The sequence below is a fragment of the Caloenas nicobarica genome, chromosome 3 (genome assembly GCF_036013445.1).
Source record: "Caloenas nicobarica isolate bCalNic1 chromosome 3, bCalNic1.hap1, whole genome shotgun sequence".
Taxonomy (NCBI): Eukaryota; Metazoa; Chordata; class Aves; order Columbiformes; family Columbidae; genus Caloenas; species Caloenas nicobarica.
This window is the reverse complement of record NC_088247.1, coordinates 43,677,813-43,695,044: the sequence shown is the minus strand read 5'-3', so window position 1 is coordinate 43,695,044 and position 17,232 is coordinate 43,677,813. Positions and strand designations below refer to the sequence as shown.

Below are 17,232 nucleotides of genomic sequence, written 5' to 3'. Positions count from 1 at the left end.
CACCTGTTGCCAAACACACACAGACTTCTTGGTGCTATTTCTATGAACAGGCTAATATTGAGCAAGTCAAAAATCATCAAAACTGTTTATCAAATTTTAAATTTGGGAAGTTACTCAAATCAATTTTCTTTACAAGAATACCTGAAGCTGAGCAGGAATTTTTGGAAACTAGAAGACCAGTTTCCCAAATAGTTAAATTAGTTTCTAATAATGTCCAAAAGCCATCCCAGTGTATGCATTCTTTCTTGTTGTTGACTTCAGCAAGCAAATAATGTTCTACTCTTCACCCACAAAATGCAGCTTTTTGTTATTCTCTGCTCAACTTTACCTAGAAAACCTGAGTTCTCCCATAGAAAATAAAATAGGGAAATGTTGACATTTAATCTCTATGGCCCTTGAGCAAACAAACCTCTCAATGAGTAATATTTAAAGGAGATTATTTTTCTTCAGCTTTACCACGATCCTTTCTGCCTATGCTTTCTGATTTGCATGAATCAAAACAGTATGTTTTTTCTCATCTAGAAAGCTCTTTCTTTTTCCTGTAAGTGTGGTTAGTTATTTTATCCCTATTACAAAATGCAGAGGACATATTTGCTTTACTGCAGCTATCAATAATTAAAAGTTCATAAGATAAAACCAGTTGCTGGTCTTAATTTTTTTTCCTACTTACAAATGGCACTCACTACGGCAGCCAGCCAGCAGCAACGGTAGACCTAGAGATGCTAAGAACGCAAAATCCAGAGCACGTCGTGCACGTTGTAACCTACGACCTGCAGGTTTTTCATCTCCTTTGAGACCCAAACCTGCCTCCAGGGAAACCGAAGGACGCATGAACCGATGTGACTGGCACGTGACTTAATGACCCCAGGAGCTGCAGCCCACCAGACCACAGGCAAACAGCCCACGGGAGGGGGATGCTCCTCGGCCTCTCCGCCGCCTCCCGCCCCGCCCCGGACTCGCCGCTACCTCGGGGCGGTGGCGCGGACCGCAGGCTGGCCAATAGGAGTGCGGGCTGCTGGAAAGCTCAGCCAATCAGAGTCCGCGCCGGCGGCCTCGGCTGGTTCTAAGGGGCGGTCGGTGGTGCCCGGGACCCGCCGCCGTGGGGCTGCCGCCCGCCCGGGGCCCGCGGCTGGGCAAACGGCGAGCCCTGAGCTCCGCCCCGCTCCCGGCTGGAGCCTCGGGGCTGCGGCTGCCGATCCGCGCCTGCCGATCCGCGCCTGCCGTTCCCCCGACCTGCTGCTTTCTCTGGCCCTGGCTACAGCCCTGCGCTGCCCAAATCACGGAGGGTTCTGGAGAACGTTGTCGCCTCATCCCTGGTCCAAGCGGGAAACAAAACAAAACAAAACAACAACACGAAACAACACGAAACAACACGAAACAACACAAAACAGAACAAAACAAAACAGAACAAAACAGAACAAAACAAAACAAAACAGAACAAAACAAAACAGAACAAAACAAAACAAAACAAAACAAAATAAAATAAAATAAAATAAAATAAAATAATCAACCAGCACTTGTCGCAGCACATCGCACCGTTGACAGATCGGAAACCGCACCCCGGCGCGGTGGCCCCGCGCAGGAACGGCACCACGCTCCCGCCTGCCCGACACCGCCGGGCCCGGCAGAGCCGCCAGGGGCGGCGGGCGGCGCTGCCGGCGGTGCGGGCCGGGCAGCACCGGCGGCAGAACTCCGCAGGACTTGTGCAGCGGGGCCGCAGTCGCGCCGGTGCGCATCCCAGGCGGGTCACCGGAGCTCGCCCTCCGCCCGCGGACACGGGTCTGGTCCGTATTGGAGTGCGCGTCTGCGCTAGGGACGTCGCTGGGATGGGGTCCCCTAAAAATGAAATTTCTCCTTCTGTATTTTGTATTTCGATCTAGCCGCTGCATAGTAGAAGAAAAAATGTTTTGTATTGTTCTGTCGTTTTCGACTTTGGTTGTTTGCGGTTCACTATATTTAGTTCGGTTTGTGTTTTGTTTCTTAATAAAAAGGCTACAATGATTTTTAGATATACAGACCGTTAATTCACACAGGTTGACTGTCCGGAATTCACACAGGTTGACTGTCCGGGGTATCTTTTTTTTGTAAAGGTAGCCCAAGTATTAAGATGTGATGGGACACTTCTATTAAAACACACAAGTTCCACTGACATATAAATAATTCCTGGACCATAGTTTTATTATTCTACCCTTTCCACGACCTCATAGCATACATGACGCATCCCTCCCCGGCAGCAGCTCCATGGTGGGTGCCTTCCTGTGGGAAGGCAACAGATAAATATAGAAATAAAGTACTGCTCGGCTAAATTCCGGGTCCCGCTGCCGGTGCCATAAACGACAACTGGATTTTCGACTCTACTGGCAGATGAATATCCCGCTCCCTGAGGAGAGACCTTTCCCATTTACTTTCAGAAAAAAAACACAGCTTGCGTCCTGGATAAAAACGAATCGGTATTTAGTGCAAGAGACCAGACCAAAAAAAAAACACCAAACAAAACCGACTACAATCCTACAGCTTTTGAATCTAATTCAAACCTTTAAAGGAAATTCAAGCCTGGCATTTGAATTCCCATTTCCTCTTACCGTGAAGCACGTTGAAACTTAAGTGAGCAAAAGGAGAATCAGTTCTTATCTGAGATTTTTTCAGCTTTGTGTCTGAGATTCTTTCAGATGCTGGAAGTAATTTGTTTGCATTTTACACTGCATCACGTACACCCTGAACTGAAATGTGGCCCGATCCTGTAAACTCACGGCCTTCAACTATCCGCATCAATCGGAGAGATTTACCATCTGCTTCAGAGTTGTGAGCTACGCAAAATGAAAAAGCGGGCTCTCCCCGGTCTCCTTTGCCTGCCCCAGTGCGAGCTCCCTCCCGAAAGCACCAGCTCGGTCACTGTCGGCAGCGCTGCGCAGTTTCGCGCGGGAGGATTTTCCAGGGAATCTCAGATAAAAGTAACGACGATTCTGAAGAAGAGTGTTTGCAAAAGGAGTACCTTTGACAGAACACAATCAGATAACGCGGACTAATGATGTGCAGCCTTTAACATCTCTGCGCTGGCCCTGTGGGGAAAAAGGAAGGCAGGAAGGCAGGAAGAGAAAGAGAAAGAAAGGAAGAAAGGAAGAAAGAAAGGGAGGAAGGAAGAAAGGAAAGAAAGAAAGAAAGAAAGGAAGAAAGGAAGAAAGGAAGAAAGAAAGGAAGAAAGAAGGAAGAAAGAAAGGAAGAAAGAAAGGAAGAAAGAAAGGAAGAAAGAAAGAAAGAAAAGAAGAAAGAAAGAAAGAAAGAAAGAAAGAAAGAAAGAAAGAAAGAAAGAAAGAGAAAGAAAGAAAGAAAGAAAGAAAGAAAGAAAGAAAGAAAGAAAGAAAGAAAGAAAGAAAGAAAGAAAGAAAGAAAGAAAGAAAGAAAGAAAGAAAGAAAGAAAGAAAGAAAGAAAGAAAGAAAGAAAGAAAGAAAGAAGGAAAGAAGGAAAGAAGGAAAGAAGGAAAGAAGGAAAGAAGGAAAGAAGGAAAGAAAGACGGAAGGTAAGACGGAAGGAAAGACAGAAAGACGGAAAGACGGAAAGACGGAAGGAAAGAAAGAAGGAAGGAAGGAAGGAAGGAAGGAAGGAAGGAAGGAAGGAAGGAAGGAAGGAAGGAAGGAAGAAGGAAGGAAGGAAGGAAGGAAGGAAGGAAGGAAAGAAAGAAGGAAAGAAGGAAAGAAAAGACGGAAAGAAAGACGGAAGGAAAGACGGAAAGACGGAAGGAAGGAAGGAAGGAAGGAAGGAAGGAAGGAAGGAAGGAAGGAAGGAAGGAAGGAAGGAAGGAAGGAAGGAAGGAAAGAAAGAAGGAAAGAAGGAAAGAAGGAAAGAAGGAAAGAAGGAAAGAAAGAAGGAAAGAAGGAAAAGAAAGAAGGAAAGAAAGAAGGAAAGAAAGAAGGAAAGAAGGAAAGAAGGAAAGAAGGAAGAAGGAAAGAAGGAAAGAAAGAAATAAGGAAAGAAAGAAGGAAAGAAAGAAGGAAAGAAAGAAGGAAAGAAAGAAAGAAGGAAAGAAAGAAGGGAAGAAAAGAAGGGAAGAAAGAAGGAAAGAAGGAAAGAAGGAAAGAAGGAAAGAAGGAAAGAAGGAAAGAAGGAAAGAAAGAAGGAAAGAAGGAAAGAAAGGAGAAAAGAAGGAAAAAAAGAAAGAAAGACGGAAGGAAAGACGGAAGGAAAGACGGAAAGACGGAAAGACGGAAAGAAGGAAAGAAGGAAGGAAGGAAGAAGGAAGGAAGGAAGGAAGGAAGGAAGGAAGGAAGGAAGGAAGGAAGGAAGGAAGGAAGGAGGAAGGAGGAAGGAAGGAAGAGGAAGGAAGGGAGGAAGGAAGGAAGGAGGAAGGAAGGAAGGAAGGAAGGGAGAGTCGTGGGCATAGGGATAGGGAAGGACGGATTGGATTTTGCCTGGGTTTTGCCGGTTTGCTTTGCTGAGTGAGAGAATGAAAATACTCAGACGAAATAATCAGGGCCAAATTCTTTAGGGCTTGACCCAAAGACGCTGGATACAGCAGGATCTGGACCAAACACCCGATCGTCGGAATCATTATGGAGAAACAGGAGATGCTGCTGGCAGCACTTCAGTGAACAATTAGATAAACAGTAGTTTGCCAGTAACTTTATTTTTTATAAAAATCGCATGACAAACTGGAACCAAGACCAAAATACTGTATCCACTGTACATCATTCATTAGAAAACAAACATACACCACATTTGTATTCTACCAGAGAGTGTATTTCCTTTAAAATTATATAGTGCGTGCTTTTAGATTCATGCTTTTCAATATTTATTTTACATTTGTTATTCAAATATTATCTGTTATAATAATTGCAACTTGATCAAATGGTGCACCTGTTATCATATGCGAACCTCATCAGTGCTGCAAGTGTGGCTTTTTGTTGCTTTTTAAAAATTCTTTCTTTCCAAAAAGCTGTTGGTATCGCTTTATTAGGACCCGGAGAAAGCACATCTGAGGTGTCAAATAAAATGTACAGATGCCAGAGGCGCTTGCAGACCCTGGACTGCTGCTGAGCACCACGACTCGGACCGCTGGAACAAGTGACGGGAGAGCACATAGAAAAAAATCGTTTCCAAAAGGCACAATTTCCTCCACACAAAGGTACAATAAAAATATATGGCCACCGAAATACAGGCGCCTATGGGGAAGCGGTGCCTCTCCGGTGGGATCCCGGGCCCGCCAGGGTTTCGTCCCCCTCCCCCCTTTCCCGGCACCGCGGCTGCAGCCCCGGGGGCGACGCTGAAGGCTGGAGCCCGGGGACGCCCGCGACGAACTCGCAGTTCTGACCGCCCCGCCGCCAGCGGGGGCCTGCCAGCCCGCGCGCCCCCGTGACACGGCCTCTCGTGGGACCGCCCCGGGAGGCCAGGAGCTCAGAGCAATACGGGGTGGGAGGGGGGGGCTGCACCGCGCCTGCCGCTCCGCCCCGGCCGGCTCCTGCATCACTGTTCGCGGTTCCTGCTGCCGCTCTCCGGGTCGCTCTGGTCGTCGGTGAAGCAGACGTCCACGTCGCTTTCATTGTCAGTCTTTTGCTCCTGCTCGGGGTGCGCGTAGCCAGAGTCACTCTTGTCCTCGACCGCCTTGCCGAGGCTCTGCCCCGGGTGCCGGGACTTGACGTGCCGCTCCAGGTCGCGGCGCCGCACCAGCACCTTGCCGCAGTACTCGCAGCGGTAGGGCGTGTTGCCCTCGGCGTGCAGGCGAATGTGCTTGTTGAGGTTGCTGGGGTCCCCGAAGGGCCGCAGGCAGACCTTGCATTTGAGCGGCTTGTAGCCAGTGTGAGTCCGCATATGGATCTTCAGCCCGTACTTGCGGGAGTACAGCTTCCCGCAGTAGAGGCACAGGTGCCCCGTCTTGGGCTTCCCGCCGGCCGCCCCGGTCGCCCCCGCCGGCAGCGCCTCCAGCCGCCCGCGGCCCTTCTCGGCCGCCAGCTCAGAGAGCTGCTGCGTGTGCATGGCGATCTCCCGGTCGATGCTGGCCAGCGAGCCCAGCTCGGCGGCGTGCAGCCCTGCCGCCGGCCCCGCGAAGTATGACACCGATTCGGGGTACTTGAGGAGGCCGCCGAGGTGCAGCTTCAGCGGGTAGTAGGGCGCGGCGCTGTAGAGCAGCTCCCCGTTGTAGACGGTGAGCGGCATCACCGGCAGCCCGCACTCCCCCGCGTACGCCTTCAGCCCCTCGAAGGGCGGCAGCGCAAAGCGCTCCAGTGCGCCGCCGGGCAGCGGCGGGTAGCGGGCGGGCGGCAGCGCAGCGGCGGGCAGCCCCCGCTCCACCTGCCGGAAAGCCGAAGCCTCCTCCAGGGGCGAGAGCAGCGGGAAGGCGCGCAGCCCACCGCCGCACGCCAGCCCCGCCGCCGCCGGGGGGGCGGCCTCGCCCGGCAGCGCCCCGCACTTGGGCGGCGCCTCGGCAGCGGCGCGTCCCGCCTTCAGCCCCCCCAGCAGCTTGGAGAAGCCGAGGGCGGAGGCGCCCCGCACCTCCTCCCGCAGCGGCCCGGCGGGGCGGAAAGCCGAGCGCGCCCCGGGGCAGAGTGCCAGCCCGTTGCCGCCCGCCGGTCCCAGCAGCGGCCCCAGCCCGCGGGCGGCCCCCACGCTCATGTCCAGGGCGCGCTCCTGCTCCTCCTTGCCCGCTGCCCGCTTAGGCAGCCCCGGCTTGGCGAGCGGCGGGGAGGCGGCGGCGGCCTCCCGCTTGACGGCCTCCCGCGGGCCGCAGCCGGGTGTCGGGTGGCCGCGCAGCCCGGCGGCCGGCGGCTCCTTGGGGGGGAGGCCGAAGGCGGCGGCGGCGGGCCGGCCGTGGTCATGGTGGAGGAAGGGCCGGCCGTGGCTCAGCGCGCAGTGGAAGTGGACGTGGGCCTTGAGGCTGTTGGGGTACTTGAAGGTCCTCCAGCAGTACCAGCAGATGTACCGCTCCTCCCCTGCGGAGGCAAGCGGAGGGGCCCGTCAGCGGCGGCCGCGTAACCCTGCGCATTCCCCGCGCACCCGCCGCCCCGGCCCGCCCCCGCCGTGCCGCGGTGCGGACACTGCGCGGTCGGAGCTGCGCTCCCGCGGACGGGGCGCCATGGCGCCGGGGGGGAGCAGCTGCTGCCGCGAGTCGTCTGTCGGGGGGCCCATCTGTTGGCGTCTGCAGTGGAGGTAGCGTATGTCAGGCAATCGGCTGCACCGAACAAAGGCCAATCTAATGATCATGAGCCCCTCATTACGCGGCGAGACAATATCCGATATGTATGGGCCATATGTAATCGTTCCCTTTCAGAGGACAATGCCCTTTGTGCTCCGTTCCCTAAACATTTCGGCTTCTCTCAAGCGGAACAGACCTCGGTGGCCGCGGCTGTGGTGACTGCCCGGCACCGCGGAGGCACAGGCTTCACTTTCCCCCTCCTGGCCCTGCTTGCCAGCCATGTCCTCTCACGCAGGAGCATCGTCCCAGCCCTGACGGTGAAACGCTGCCTCTGCGGGCAACCTGTCTGTTCTGGTATCTTCCTCTCTTTCTTCCTTGCTTCCTTTCCTTCCCTTCTTCTCTCTTTTTTCCTTCCTTCCTTCCTCCCTTCCTCCCTTCCTCCCTTCCTCCCTTCCTCCCTTCCTCCCTTCCCTTTCCATTTCTCTCTCTCCCCACTTCCTTTTCCCTTTCCCTTTCCCCTTCTCCTTCTTTTTCCCTTCCCCTCTCATTTCTCTCCTTTCTTCTCTCTCTGTTTCTGTCTATATGGATCCGTCTCTCCCTCTCGTTCCTCTCAGTCACCACAATACACCGACAAGACGTTTCGGAAGCCTTCGGAGTTCCCCCAGCTGCTGCCCACCCTGTCCCTTCCCAGCTGCGCCTCAGCCCTGAGTTAATGCACCGACACGCCAAAGGTGAGGCCAACCAAGTCCACACAAAAACGAGATGCCGCTCCAGGCCTGGAGCCAGTTCCTCACGTTTCGGAGGTGCCCCTTGTGGGGCGATGGGGGCGAGGTGGGGCACAAGCGACTGGGGATGGGCGGAGGTCTTCGGCCCTGCGCTGCGCTCCGCGGCAGCTGGGGCACCCGGGGGGCGACGGGTCACCGAGGCGGACACGCTGGCGGCGACCAGCCTCCCGAGAGGGCTTTTAATGCAGCGTTTGGGCCAGAGATGAGATCAGCCAGCGGCCGCTGTGAGTGAAACATGGAATCTTCGTTCTCCACGGGAAGCTCGGGCGCGAACTCGCATGGAAGGATCCAGCGCTGCTGCCTGTGTCTCGTCGCCTGTGTCCTTGCCGTCGTGCGCAGCCCTTTCGTGGAGCAGCGGACCGCAAGCTGTGCAGCGATGGGATGGCGCTGGACGCGGTTTTGTGTCCCGTCGAGTAGGGAGGGAGGCGGGAGCGTGTCTGTCCGGACACGGATGAGGCAGCAGCCGCTGTGCATTGGAAAATGGGTCAAGGAGCAGTACGGGCCGAAAGGCGTGTGGCCATGGAGCTCCGCGGGTTCCCTCCTAGTGCCTTCATGTGCCTTTGCGAGTCTCTCCAGGGGGGCGGGTCGGCCCTGGTTGGCCTCGGCAAAAGCGTGGCGGGACCGGCTGCCTCCCAAGCGCCACCGAGCCCGGCCCGGCGCTTTCCCCGTCTCAGCTCCAGTCCAGCAACCATCGGTCGGGGATAAAAATAAGAAAGGAAAAAAAAACCTAACCGAAAAACAAAAGGAGAAGCTTTTTTGTCACGGTAAACCCAAATAAATGGGGTCAAACACAGAAGAATTCCGAAGGTTTGTTTCGTTTCTTTAAAAAAAAAAATCAAACTCTGAATTTCTTCAGCCCTGTTTGGTTTTTATGTTTAGTTGGGGGTTTTTTGGGTTCGTTGGGTTTTTTTGTTTGGTTGAGGTTTTTTGTTTTGGTTTTGTTTTTTTTGCGTACTATCCTTAAAAGAGCGTTTCAACATTTTGATACGCTTATTCTAAGTCCGTATTAATTAGTCTGGAAACTGTGGGGCCGGAGGCACAGCAGATCCGCAGGGTCAGTCTGCAACTAAGCCTCGCTTCGACGGGACGAGGAAGATGACACACGCTGAGTGCCTCTCGCAGACCTGAGCTTTCTTCCCCTTATTTCCCCCGAGCAGCACCCGTGCCCATCCATAGGCAAGGACTGCTGGTTTGGAGGGACAGAACACAGCATTGTGTCCTCCTTCCTGCAGCCGAAACTTCTTCAGAGCTTTTAGAGCGGTGATCGTCCGCAGACCTCACTGCTCTTGGTGGGAGGGAAAGAGACGTGACCAAGGATTTATTTTCCGAGCACAGTTTTAGTACAAGGGAGGGATTCGGGCTCTTGCGCATCGCAGGTGTCGGATGGGAGGTGAGATGCCAGAGCCCGGCCTTTCAGGAACCATCCCTCCAGCCTGGATCCTGATTACCCTGCAGAACAGTCAGCCTTGAGGGGTGGGGGTAGCTCAGCACCTCCCCGAATGGTGCCCTGCAGCCTTCTCAGGGACACCGCCAAGCTGAAGGATCTTTTGCGTAGAGCAGGAGCAGGTGGGGTCCCCTCGCCGGCAGCCGAGCGGGCTCAGCCCCAGGTGAGCAGGTGCCCGCAGGTCACGCCGAGCCACCGCCGCCGCCCCGGGGAGCGCCAGGACCCGGCCTCCCCCCGCCGGGCCGGGCAGCGGGGAGAGGGCGCAAAGGTCAGCGGGAGGTTGTGTCCGACGCCGGAGCAATCCGACAGGTGAACACTGAGGGGTTTCGCCTTCTTTTCCCCCGTTTAATGTGCTACCACCTTGGCACTTTTCTTAAAATCCGTGCAATTCCAGCTAAGAATCAGCTCGCTGATTGAAACAAGCAGTCCCAGACGGGTGTCTTCCTCTTCCCGATATCCTCGGATATCCTAATCTGAGTGTAATTTGACGCTGACCTAATTTTTACCTAATACACCATAATTTACAGGAATTGCCCAGTACCCGTTTTGACTTGACTAGATGAATCTGACCGAATCTGAAGCTCTGACCGAGGAACACGCAAGGTGAAAACGATATTTTTAAAAACTATAAAGCCAAATTGCTGTCTCGCATAACAACACTGGTGTTGTCTCATAGAAATCCCATTTGCCTATCAAAAGATCATTAAATTGTGCCGATGACGGAACGATTAGAGGCACGGGGGCCTTTCCATACGCTACCGAGTTAATAGATCACCCTTTAAGTATAAGCAGATGGAGTTCTAGTTTGAAGAGTGACAGGTTAAAAGTCACTGCAGCTGTGCTGGCATTAATTTTTCTGAGAGCGCGGATTTGAAGGATCCACGTTTGCCTATCGCAGTTTTAGCTCCCGCCAAATGCGCCAATTAAAGGGGGTTTGTTTTGTTTCCTTTAATTTGGTTGCTCTGAAATGAATGCCCGCATCTGTACCTTTCTCGTCGTGCGTCGGGGTGGCCGTGACGGGGATGTCAAACCACTGCGCCAGGGGGTTGGAGTACCAGACGGTGAGCTCCTCGCCCGGCTGGACATCTCGCAGCGCCCGGTAGAAAATCTGGGAGGGGAAGAAAGGAAACTCCTTCAGGAGGCTTGAGAGGACAGGCAGGGGATGGAGAGCGGTGCCAGGCCGACCCGGAGCCGCAAGTGGGGTACCTGTCCTCCTGGTAGATCCGCAACAGCCTCCAGTGTCTGCTCTTGGGAGTTTCGGGCAGCCCGGATTAACCCTATCCACTCCAGAGCCGAGCTCCCGGTTTCATCCACTAATTCCCCTCTCACCATCCGCACCTGGAAGACAGGCGGCACCTCTGTTACTTCCACGCGAGACGAAACAGAAAGACAGCAAAAAGCTTACCCATGCCCTGCCTGCCTGCCCGCTCTGCCCTGCCCGGAGAGCCTGCTTTCCCACACCGCGCAGCTGTCTGGGCGTCGCAGATCGGAAGCAGCGGCGAAGGCATCTCGTTTTTCCACCGGTTTAACTCTTCCATCCTCACCCACTTTTGGGCTGGACCTTCCTCGACTCGCAGGTGCCTTGGGAGAAATGCGGCCGGGGGTTGTTGCTCTGCGAGGGTGAGGATGGAAGCGCCCAGGCCAGGCGGGGACCTGCAGCACTGGGAGAGGGAATGGGATTTTTCCCTTGGGTTGCAGCTGCAGCATTTCTCTTAATCTATATTAAATACACAGGTAAGATGCTATTTTTTGGAAGGGTTTGTACAGCCTCTGAGTCCATGCAAAACAATTGCCACATACGCGACTTGTCGGGAGAAGGGGAGGGGACAAGAGGAGAGGATTCTGCTTAGCTACAAAGTCTCTGTAGTCCCATACTTCATAATCTGCTTGCCTACACAAAGAGAAAATGAAGTGCCCGTTCCCTGAATGACCGTGCAATAAAAGTCATCGGAACAAAGCAGTCTAAAGCGAGAAACCAAGGGAGCCAGATGAGAAATAAATTTGAGTGGGCTGGCAGAGCGTTTAAAAACAATTAAAGCGCATTAAAAATCCGAGCGGAACGCGTGAGCCGCGTATGCCCAGGGGGTGGAAAGAGAGGTTTCATCCTCAGCCCCCTGAAAAGCCTGATGGACGGGGCGAGTACCCTTCACCTCCTCGATCCTTTTCCGCTCGGACATCGACTGACCCTGAAGCCGGTAGCCGGGTGGTCGTCACCCCCTCCCGCTCCGGCTGTGCGGTTATTTGCGGCTCCGGGGGTAGGAACTGGCCCGAGGCTTTGAGAGGAGGCCGAGCTGCGCTGGGTTGTCCCGACACCTGCCACTCGCACCCCGCCACCGCCCCCGGGGGAGCCCCGGCCCGCGCGTCCCGCACTCCCCTCGGCCAAAGGATTCACGGCCGAGGAGAGGGATGGGATGGTGCACAAACCGGAGCCAAACGCAGAAATAAAACGGTGCGTCTGCTTCTGCCCCTGCCCCATCCCCGGACAAGCCCGGAGACTGTGAAAGCCTCATGCCCCCGTATCGCCGGGGCTCCAGGGGCGAGGAGCCAGCCGTGGCACGTCCTGGCCCTGCCGGGGAAGGGGCAATGCCCGAGTGAGCGGAGCCCCGGGGGGCGGGGGTCGGGCGGCGAGACCAGAGCCCTCCGGCACCGGGCACAGGGCACCGAGCACCAGTACGTCTGTGTCCAAGGCGCGTCCGATTTTCCGAGAGTACCCCCGGGTCCCCCTGGCCTCGCCGCCGGGTTCGACCGGGCTAGCGGGGCACCGGCGCTGGGAAGGAGGGGGAACGGGCACGGGCGGTCAGGCTTTCCTGGCAAAGACACGAGGAGACATCTCGGGACCTTCTGGAAACGCTTTCCTTTCCTTTCCTGGCTCGCTCTAAGAAGGGAGGATCGAAGAGAGAGAGCAGAAGAGCGGCCTCTTCTCCCAAGCCGGCTTCCCCCGAATCAACGAAAAAAAAAGCAAGGTCCAGCGGTGCAGGAGAGACCGTAGGAAAATACCTTTTTTTTGGGTCCTGGCTCCCTGCGGTCTGACAGGTACTTGCCCAGTTTGAAGATGCCCGGCACAGGACCCAGGCGCAGCCCAGCCGGGATGCAGCTCTCTGCGCTCACGCTGATGGCCGGAGCCCTGCTGCTTTGCATCGCTGCCTCTGGCTCTGAGCGCTCGGGAACCCCAACTACTTAAGGGGGCCGGAGTGACAGCGGCTGGCGGCGGGGAGGATGAGCACAGGCGTATCTCCGCCCGCAGAGTGACGCGGCGGTGTGTGGACGCCGGCTTTTCAACGGGAGCAGGAGGGGTACCCCTTGGCAGGGGGATGCTCTGGGGCGCAGAGTTTGGTGAGAGAGTTTGGCTCCTCGAGCAGCTGCGGAGTCCCATCCAAGAGGGTCACATGGAGCCTTTCCCTAACCCTCCTGCATAATCAGGCGGAGTGAATGGCTGGCAGACAATGGGCCAGGCGACCTTCCCATTCCTAAAAATCCAATTTGTCAAGGGCAAAGAAAAGGCGCTGGTGAATCAAAGGTCTGGAGGGACCATTAATCCTCAGCATGGGGTATTGTCCCCGAGACAGTTACGATATTTTAAGTGACAAATCCACTGTATAATTTCTCCATAAATTTTACTTCCTTTTATTGTTCCTCGACAAACCAGTTTTGGAAAATAAGTGACTATTTTAAGTCTACTTGGCTGAGCCTTTTGAGGTTTAATATACTTCAAAGATTTTTAATTCTCTTCCCTTGGCTTTATTGTAAAGGAGATTAAACAAAGAGATGGGGAATGTTTTGAGGACTTGTTAACTTCTATTGATTCCCGGCGTGTGCCATACAGAAATTGGGCAGGTACTTGATGGGAAAACACCAGAAAATACCTACACTTTTTTTTTTTTTTTTTAAAAGAACGACCGTATTACCATTTCAGTGGGTTGGTTTCAGGCCAGTAATCTGTTCAGAAGAGCTTTGATCCTTAAGGAGGATGAACAGTACGAAATATGAGCCACCGTAACCCCTGTAAAACACAAACCGCCGCATCTGCGAACGCTGGGGAAGCTGTGTCTGTAATTCGTGCGATTAGGAAATAGAGACAGGAGGAAATAGAGACATATAGCCACCAGGAAACAGAGAGACATGGCCAGCAGATAACACAGATGTCTAATGAGCAGCGTGCAGCTGGATTCCTCGTTTAATACATCCACAGGTTCCTCTCCCACAAGCAAAATCGCTTGCACCGAGACTGCTTTCGGGGAGGTAGCCTACAAAAAGCGAGTGTAAATAAAGCCAGAACGAAGCGATTCGAACAGAGTACGTCTATGTCCCTCCTCTTCATATAAATATTCTAATTAAGATAAACTTCTAATTCAGACTGCGTAAATGTTTCAAGAATTTTCTAGGAGCTGGAAAGCAAATTTGTGTGACTTTTTTCTTACCCACAAACAACAGTCCAGATGTGCCTATCAGACCAAAGACTACAGTAACAAATCAGTTTTTCCACTTTCACTTTTATAGTCCTGTCTAATTCCCGCTAGCAGGTTGTCTCTGCTCCATACGTCGTAACTCCCTGAAAAGAAAATTTCTGAACCTTTTCCCTGCGAAGAAGTTGCACATTCGGATTTTACCCATTGCTTTCAGAAGCAATGGCAGGTATGGAGCTTATTTTTGCTTCCGTTTTTTCTAATAGTCAGACCTAATAAATTTCAAAAGAAAACCAAAAAGCTACGCTTAGAGCGTAGGTGGCGATAGGTGCCAGGTAGCTGAGGGGGCTCTTCTCAAGTAACCCCACTCTCTGCAAGATAAACTTTGGCAAGACGTTTTCAATGTGATAGTTAGTGTGGGCATTAATCTGGATCTGTTTGCCGCAGTCACGCGTGGCACCGTGGGAGCAAGGACCACGGGGACGCGCACGGAGGACGAGAGCGATTTTGAACCGTCGCGTCTCACGAGTTGGCAATCGCAGAGATGCCCTTTCCCCTCGCCTTGCCGGGAGTGCAAAGAAACCTCAGCCTGGCACGTTCCCGCTGTTCCTGCGGTGACATTTGCCCACGCCGGTCGCTGTTTGCGCCGGCTCCATCGCGCTGCCAGCCGGCTGCGCTCCGCCAGGCACTGGCCTCCACTCACACGGCTCGGGCGAGCCCTGAAATGTCCCTGCTGAGAGCAGCAGGCAGCCAAGGGCCGCCGGTCGCACCGCCCGCTCCGTCCTCGGCGATGCCACCGGGCGCTGCGCGGGGGCTGCCCCGGCCCGGCGGTTCCGGGACGGGACGGGACCGAGGAGCTATCGCCGCCTGCTCCGGGGGTGGCTGGCCGGCACTGAGTCCGCGTGGGCCGTGAATGTGTTTTTTAGTAATGATCCATATTGGCGTGCACACGAGATAAATGTCGCGCCTGCCCCCAGCAGCAACAATGATCATCGATCGCATCTCCCCGGGGTGCAATAGCAGGAACCGTCCCGGTAGCTGGGGAGGGGGTTCCTTTTTCACTTGAGGGACGGTAAGGAGGAAGGAGGGGGAGAGGATGTGGGGAACTGAAGATGACCCCTTTGATCAGTGGCCTGAATGGGGAAAAAAAGGATAAACAAGAAGTTGAGGGCAATAAATTTAAGCCATGAACATGTCCCTGTAACCTCTGGCCTGGCCGCTGAAGGATGAGACCGGTTGAAATTCCGAGAGCCGCAGAGGTAGAGAGAAGGCTTTTAAGGCGACCAAGGTACCCTACTGCTCCGCCTCGGGAGCCGCTCCCTCCCGGGCCTTAACGAGTCAAAAAGCGTGAACGACACGCGAACAATTTTATCAATAGGACCATGTAAAGGCCGACTGTGAGGAAAGTTATTTATTAATATAGCCGATTGTGGCTGGTTCCCATCCACTCAGAAAAGAAAAGCCCTTGCTCTGGAAGCATTCACACCAGTTCTCCAATTTTTATTCTGTCCTGTGGCTCAAAGTTGAAGTTCCCCAAGTGAAATAAATTGTCCACAAAAGAGGAAAGGAACCACATTTTCTTTTATTTTTCCTTCCCTAAAAAGGAAGGGTGAAACCGATCTAATGTGCCCACTGGAGCAAGATGCAGCATGAAAGGCCGGGTGTTAAAAGTAAAAGCAGCCTTTGGAGCAAATGGGATGGAAAATTAAATGAAATTAAATAGCTTGAACGACCGTATTGTCCCTTATTAAAAAGACACATTAATTACATGGTTTCAGCTTTATTCAAAGACAATGTTTAGACTCAATCAAAACATTCCACTATCGCTCTTTATATACTTAAACCGGGCTACTAGAGGCACCATTAAAGCGAGATCACTTTTGCCCAGAGATGCGATGAAAGTTATTTTCCTCGGCGGCCCTTATTTATGCCCACCGCTGAACTGCCGGTGCCCCTGAGCAACACTTTGGCACACTGTTCTCCCTGATTTAACAGGTTGCCCCATAATGAGGCATGAATGTTAAGGAACAACAGTCATCCAAAGAGGCACAGTTGCAGAGAGCAATGTCCCACCAGGGAGCTCCATTCAAACCATCAAACCGCTCCGGCACAGAGAAGGTTCAACACCACATTCAGACCAGCATGAATGCCTGTATGCAGGGCCCGGCTCATTATGCCGCGGAGCACCACAGCGGAGGCCTGAACAAAATGCTGCAAGTTCATTCAGCAGGCCATACTCCGGCGGGGCAGCCCAGCCGGCGGCTCCCGGGGTGACCTTTTTCCCAAATGGCTTTGCCCCGCCGACTCAGCCCTTCCCCGCGCTGCGCGACTGGCCGGCCCGGGGCTCCCCGCCCTGCCCGGACCGGCCCCACGGCTCCGGTCCAGCGATCCCGCGACACGGCCGCGCCCCAAGGGGATGAGAATGCAAGGAACCGGGCGGAGGTCGGGGGAGAGGCTTCCTGAGACCCCGAAACACGGAAATCCCCGTTAAATCGAAGAGACCAAGAGGGTCTGAACATCTCTTTTCTTTTTCTTTTCTTTTCTTTTCTTTTCTTTTCTTTTCTTTTCTTTTCTTTTCTTTTCTTTTCTTTTCTTTTCTTTTCTTTTCTTTTCTTTTCTTTTCTTTTCTTTTCTTTTCTTTCCTTTCCTTTCCTTTCCTTTCCTTTCCTTTCCTTTCCTTTCCTTTCTCTTCCTCTTCCTCTTCCTCTTCCTCTTTCTCTTTCTCTTCCTCTCCTCTTCCTCTCCTCTCCTCTCCTCTCCTCATCCCTCCTCTTCCCTTTCCCTCTCTGTTCTCTTTTTTCCTTCTATGACCTCCTTTCCCGCCGTCGCTCCTGCCTTCTCCTCTTTCTCTTTTGCAATTTTATATATATACTATATACATAATTTGTCTATATATTTCTTTTATATATATTTCTTTTATATATATCTTCCTCGATTTCGCTAACTTTCGCTCTTTCAGTCGCTCTCTCTCAAAACCCTTTGCCTTGACCACCCTTTCCTCCTTTCCGTTCCTTCCCAACACATCCATTTTTCCCCCCGTGACACCGCCCGCAGGTTCAGCCGCCGCCGCCGCGGCGCTGCCGGTGCCCGGTGCTGCGGGCGAGCGGTGCCGATTGGCGGGGCCGGGCGGTCGCGGCCCGGGCCGGCGGCCCCCAACCAGCTGTGCGGTGCAGACGAGATGCGGGTGGGATATTAAAGCAGCTTTTGAATAGTAATTCAGGTTCTATGGGAACCCGGGCAGATGACAGGAGCTCGATTTGGTATTCGTATTGTTAATCGCGAGCGTCAGCCTAGATCGGATTCAAACACGTTTTGTGCTCGCTAAAAATGCCAGTGCAGGGGCTGAGATTTTTTTAGCCCGGCTTCAATTGGAGGCGAAACTTGCCACATAAAGTATTCAAAGTCTGTCTAAAGTTGCCTTTTAACCGGATTGTCCCCCTCCCGCAGCCCCCACCGCATCTCTTGGTTCTTTCGGT

The 17,232-nt window shown here is 53.6% G+C and overlaps 1 protein-coding gene across 1 annotated transcript; it reads right to left on the bottom strand.

The window, feature by feature from the left end:
- Nucleotides 1–5,458: 5,458 nt before the first annotated feature.
- Nucleotides 5,459–12,491, bottom strand: PRDM13 (PR/SET domain 13). The gene is made up of 4 exons (XM_065632870.1): nt 12,351–12,491; nt 10,560–10,691; nt 10,341–10,461; nt 5,459–6,921 (listed from the first exon to the last, which is right to left on the bottom strand). The coding sequence occupies exons 1-4, from the start codon at nt 12,489–12,491 to the stop codon at nt 5,459–5,461; spliced, it is 1,857 nt and encodes a 618-aa protein (XP_065488942.1).
- Nucleotides 12,492–17,232: the final 4,741 nt, after the last annotated feature.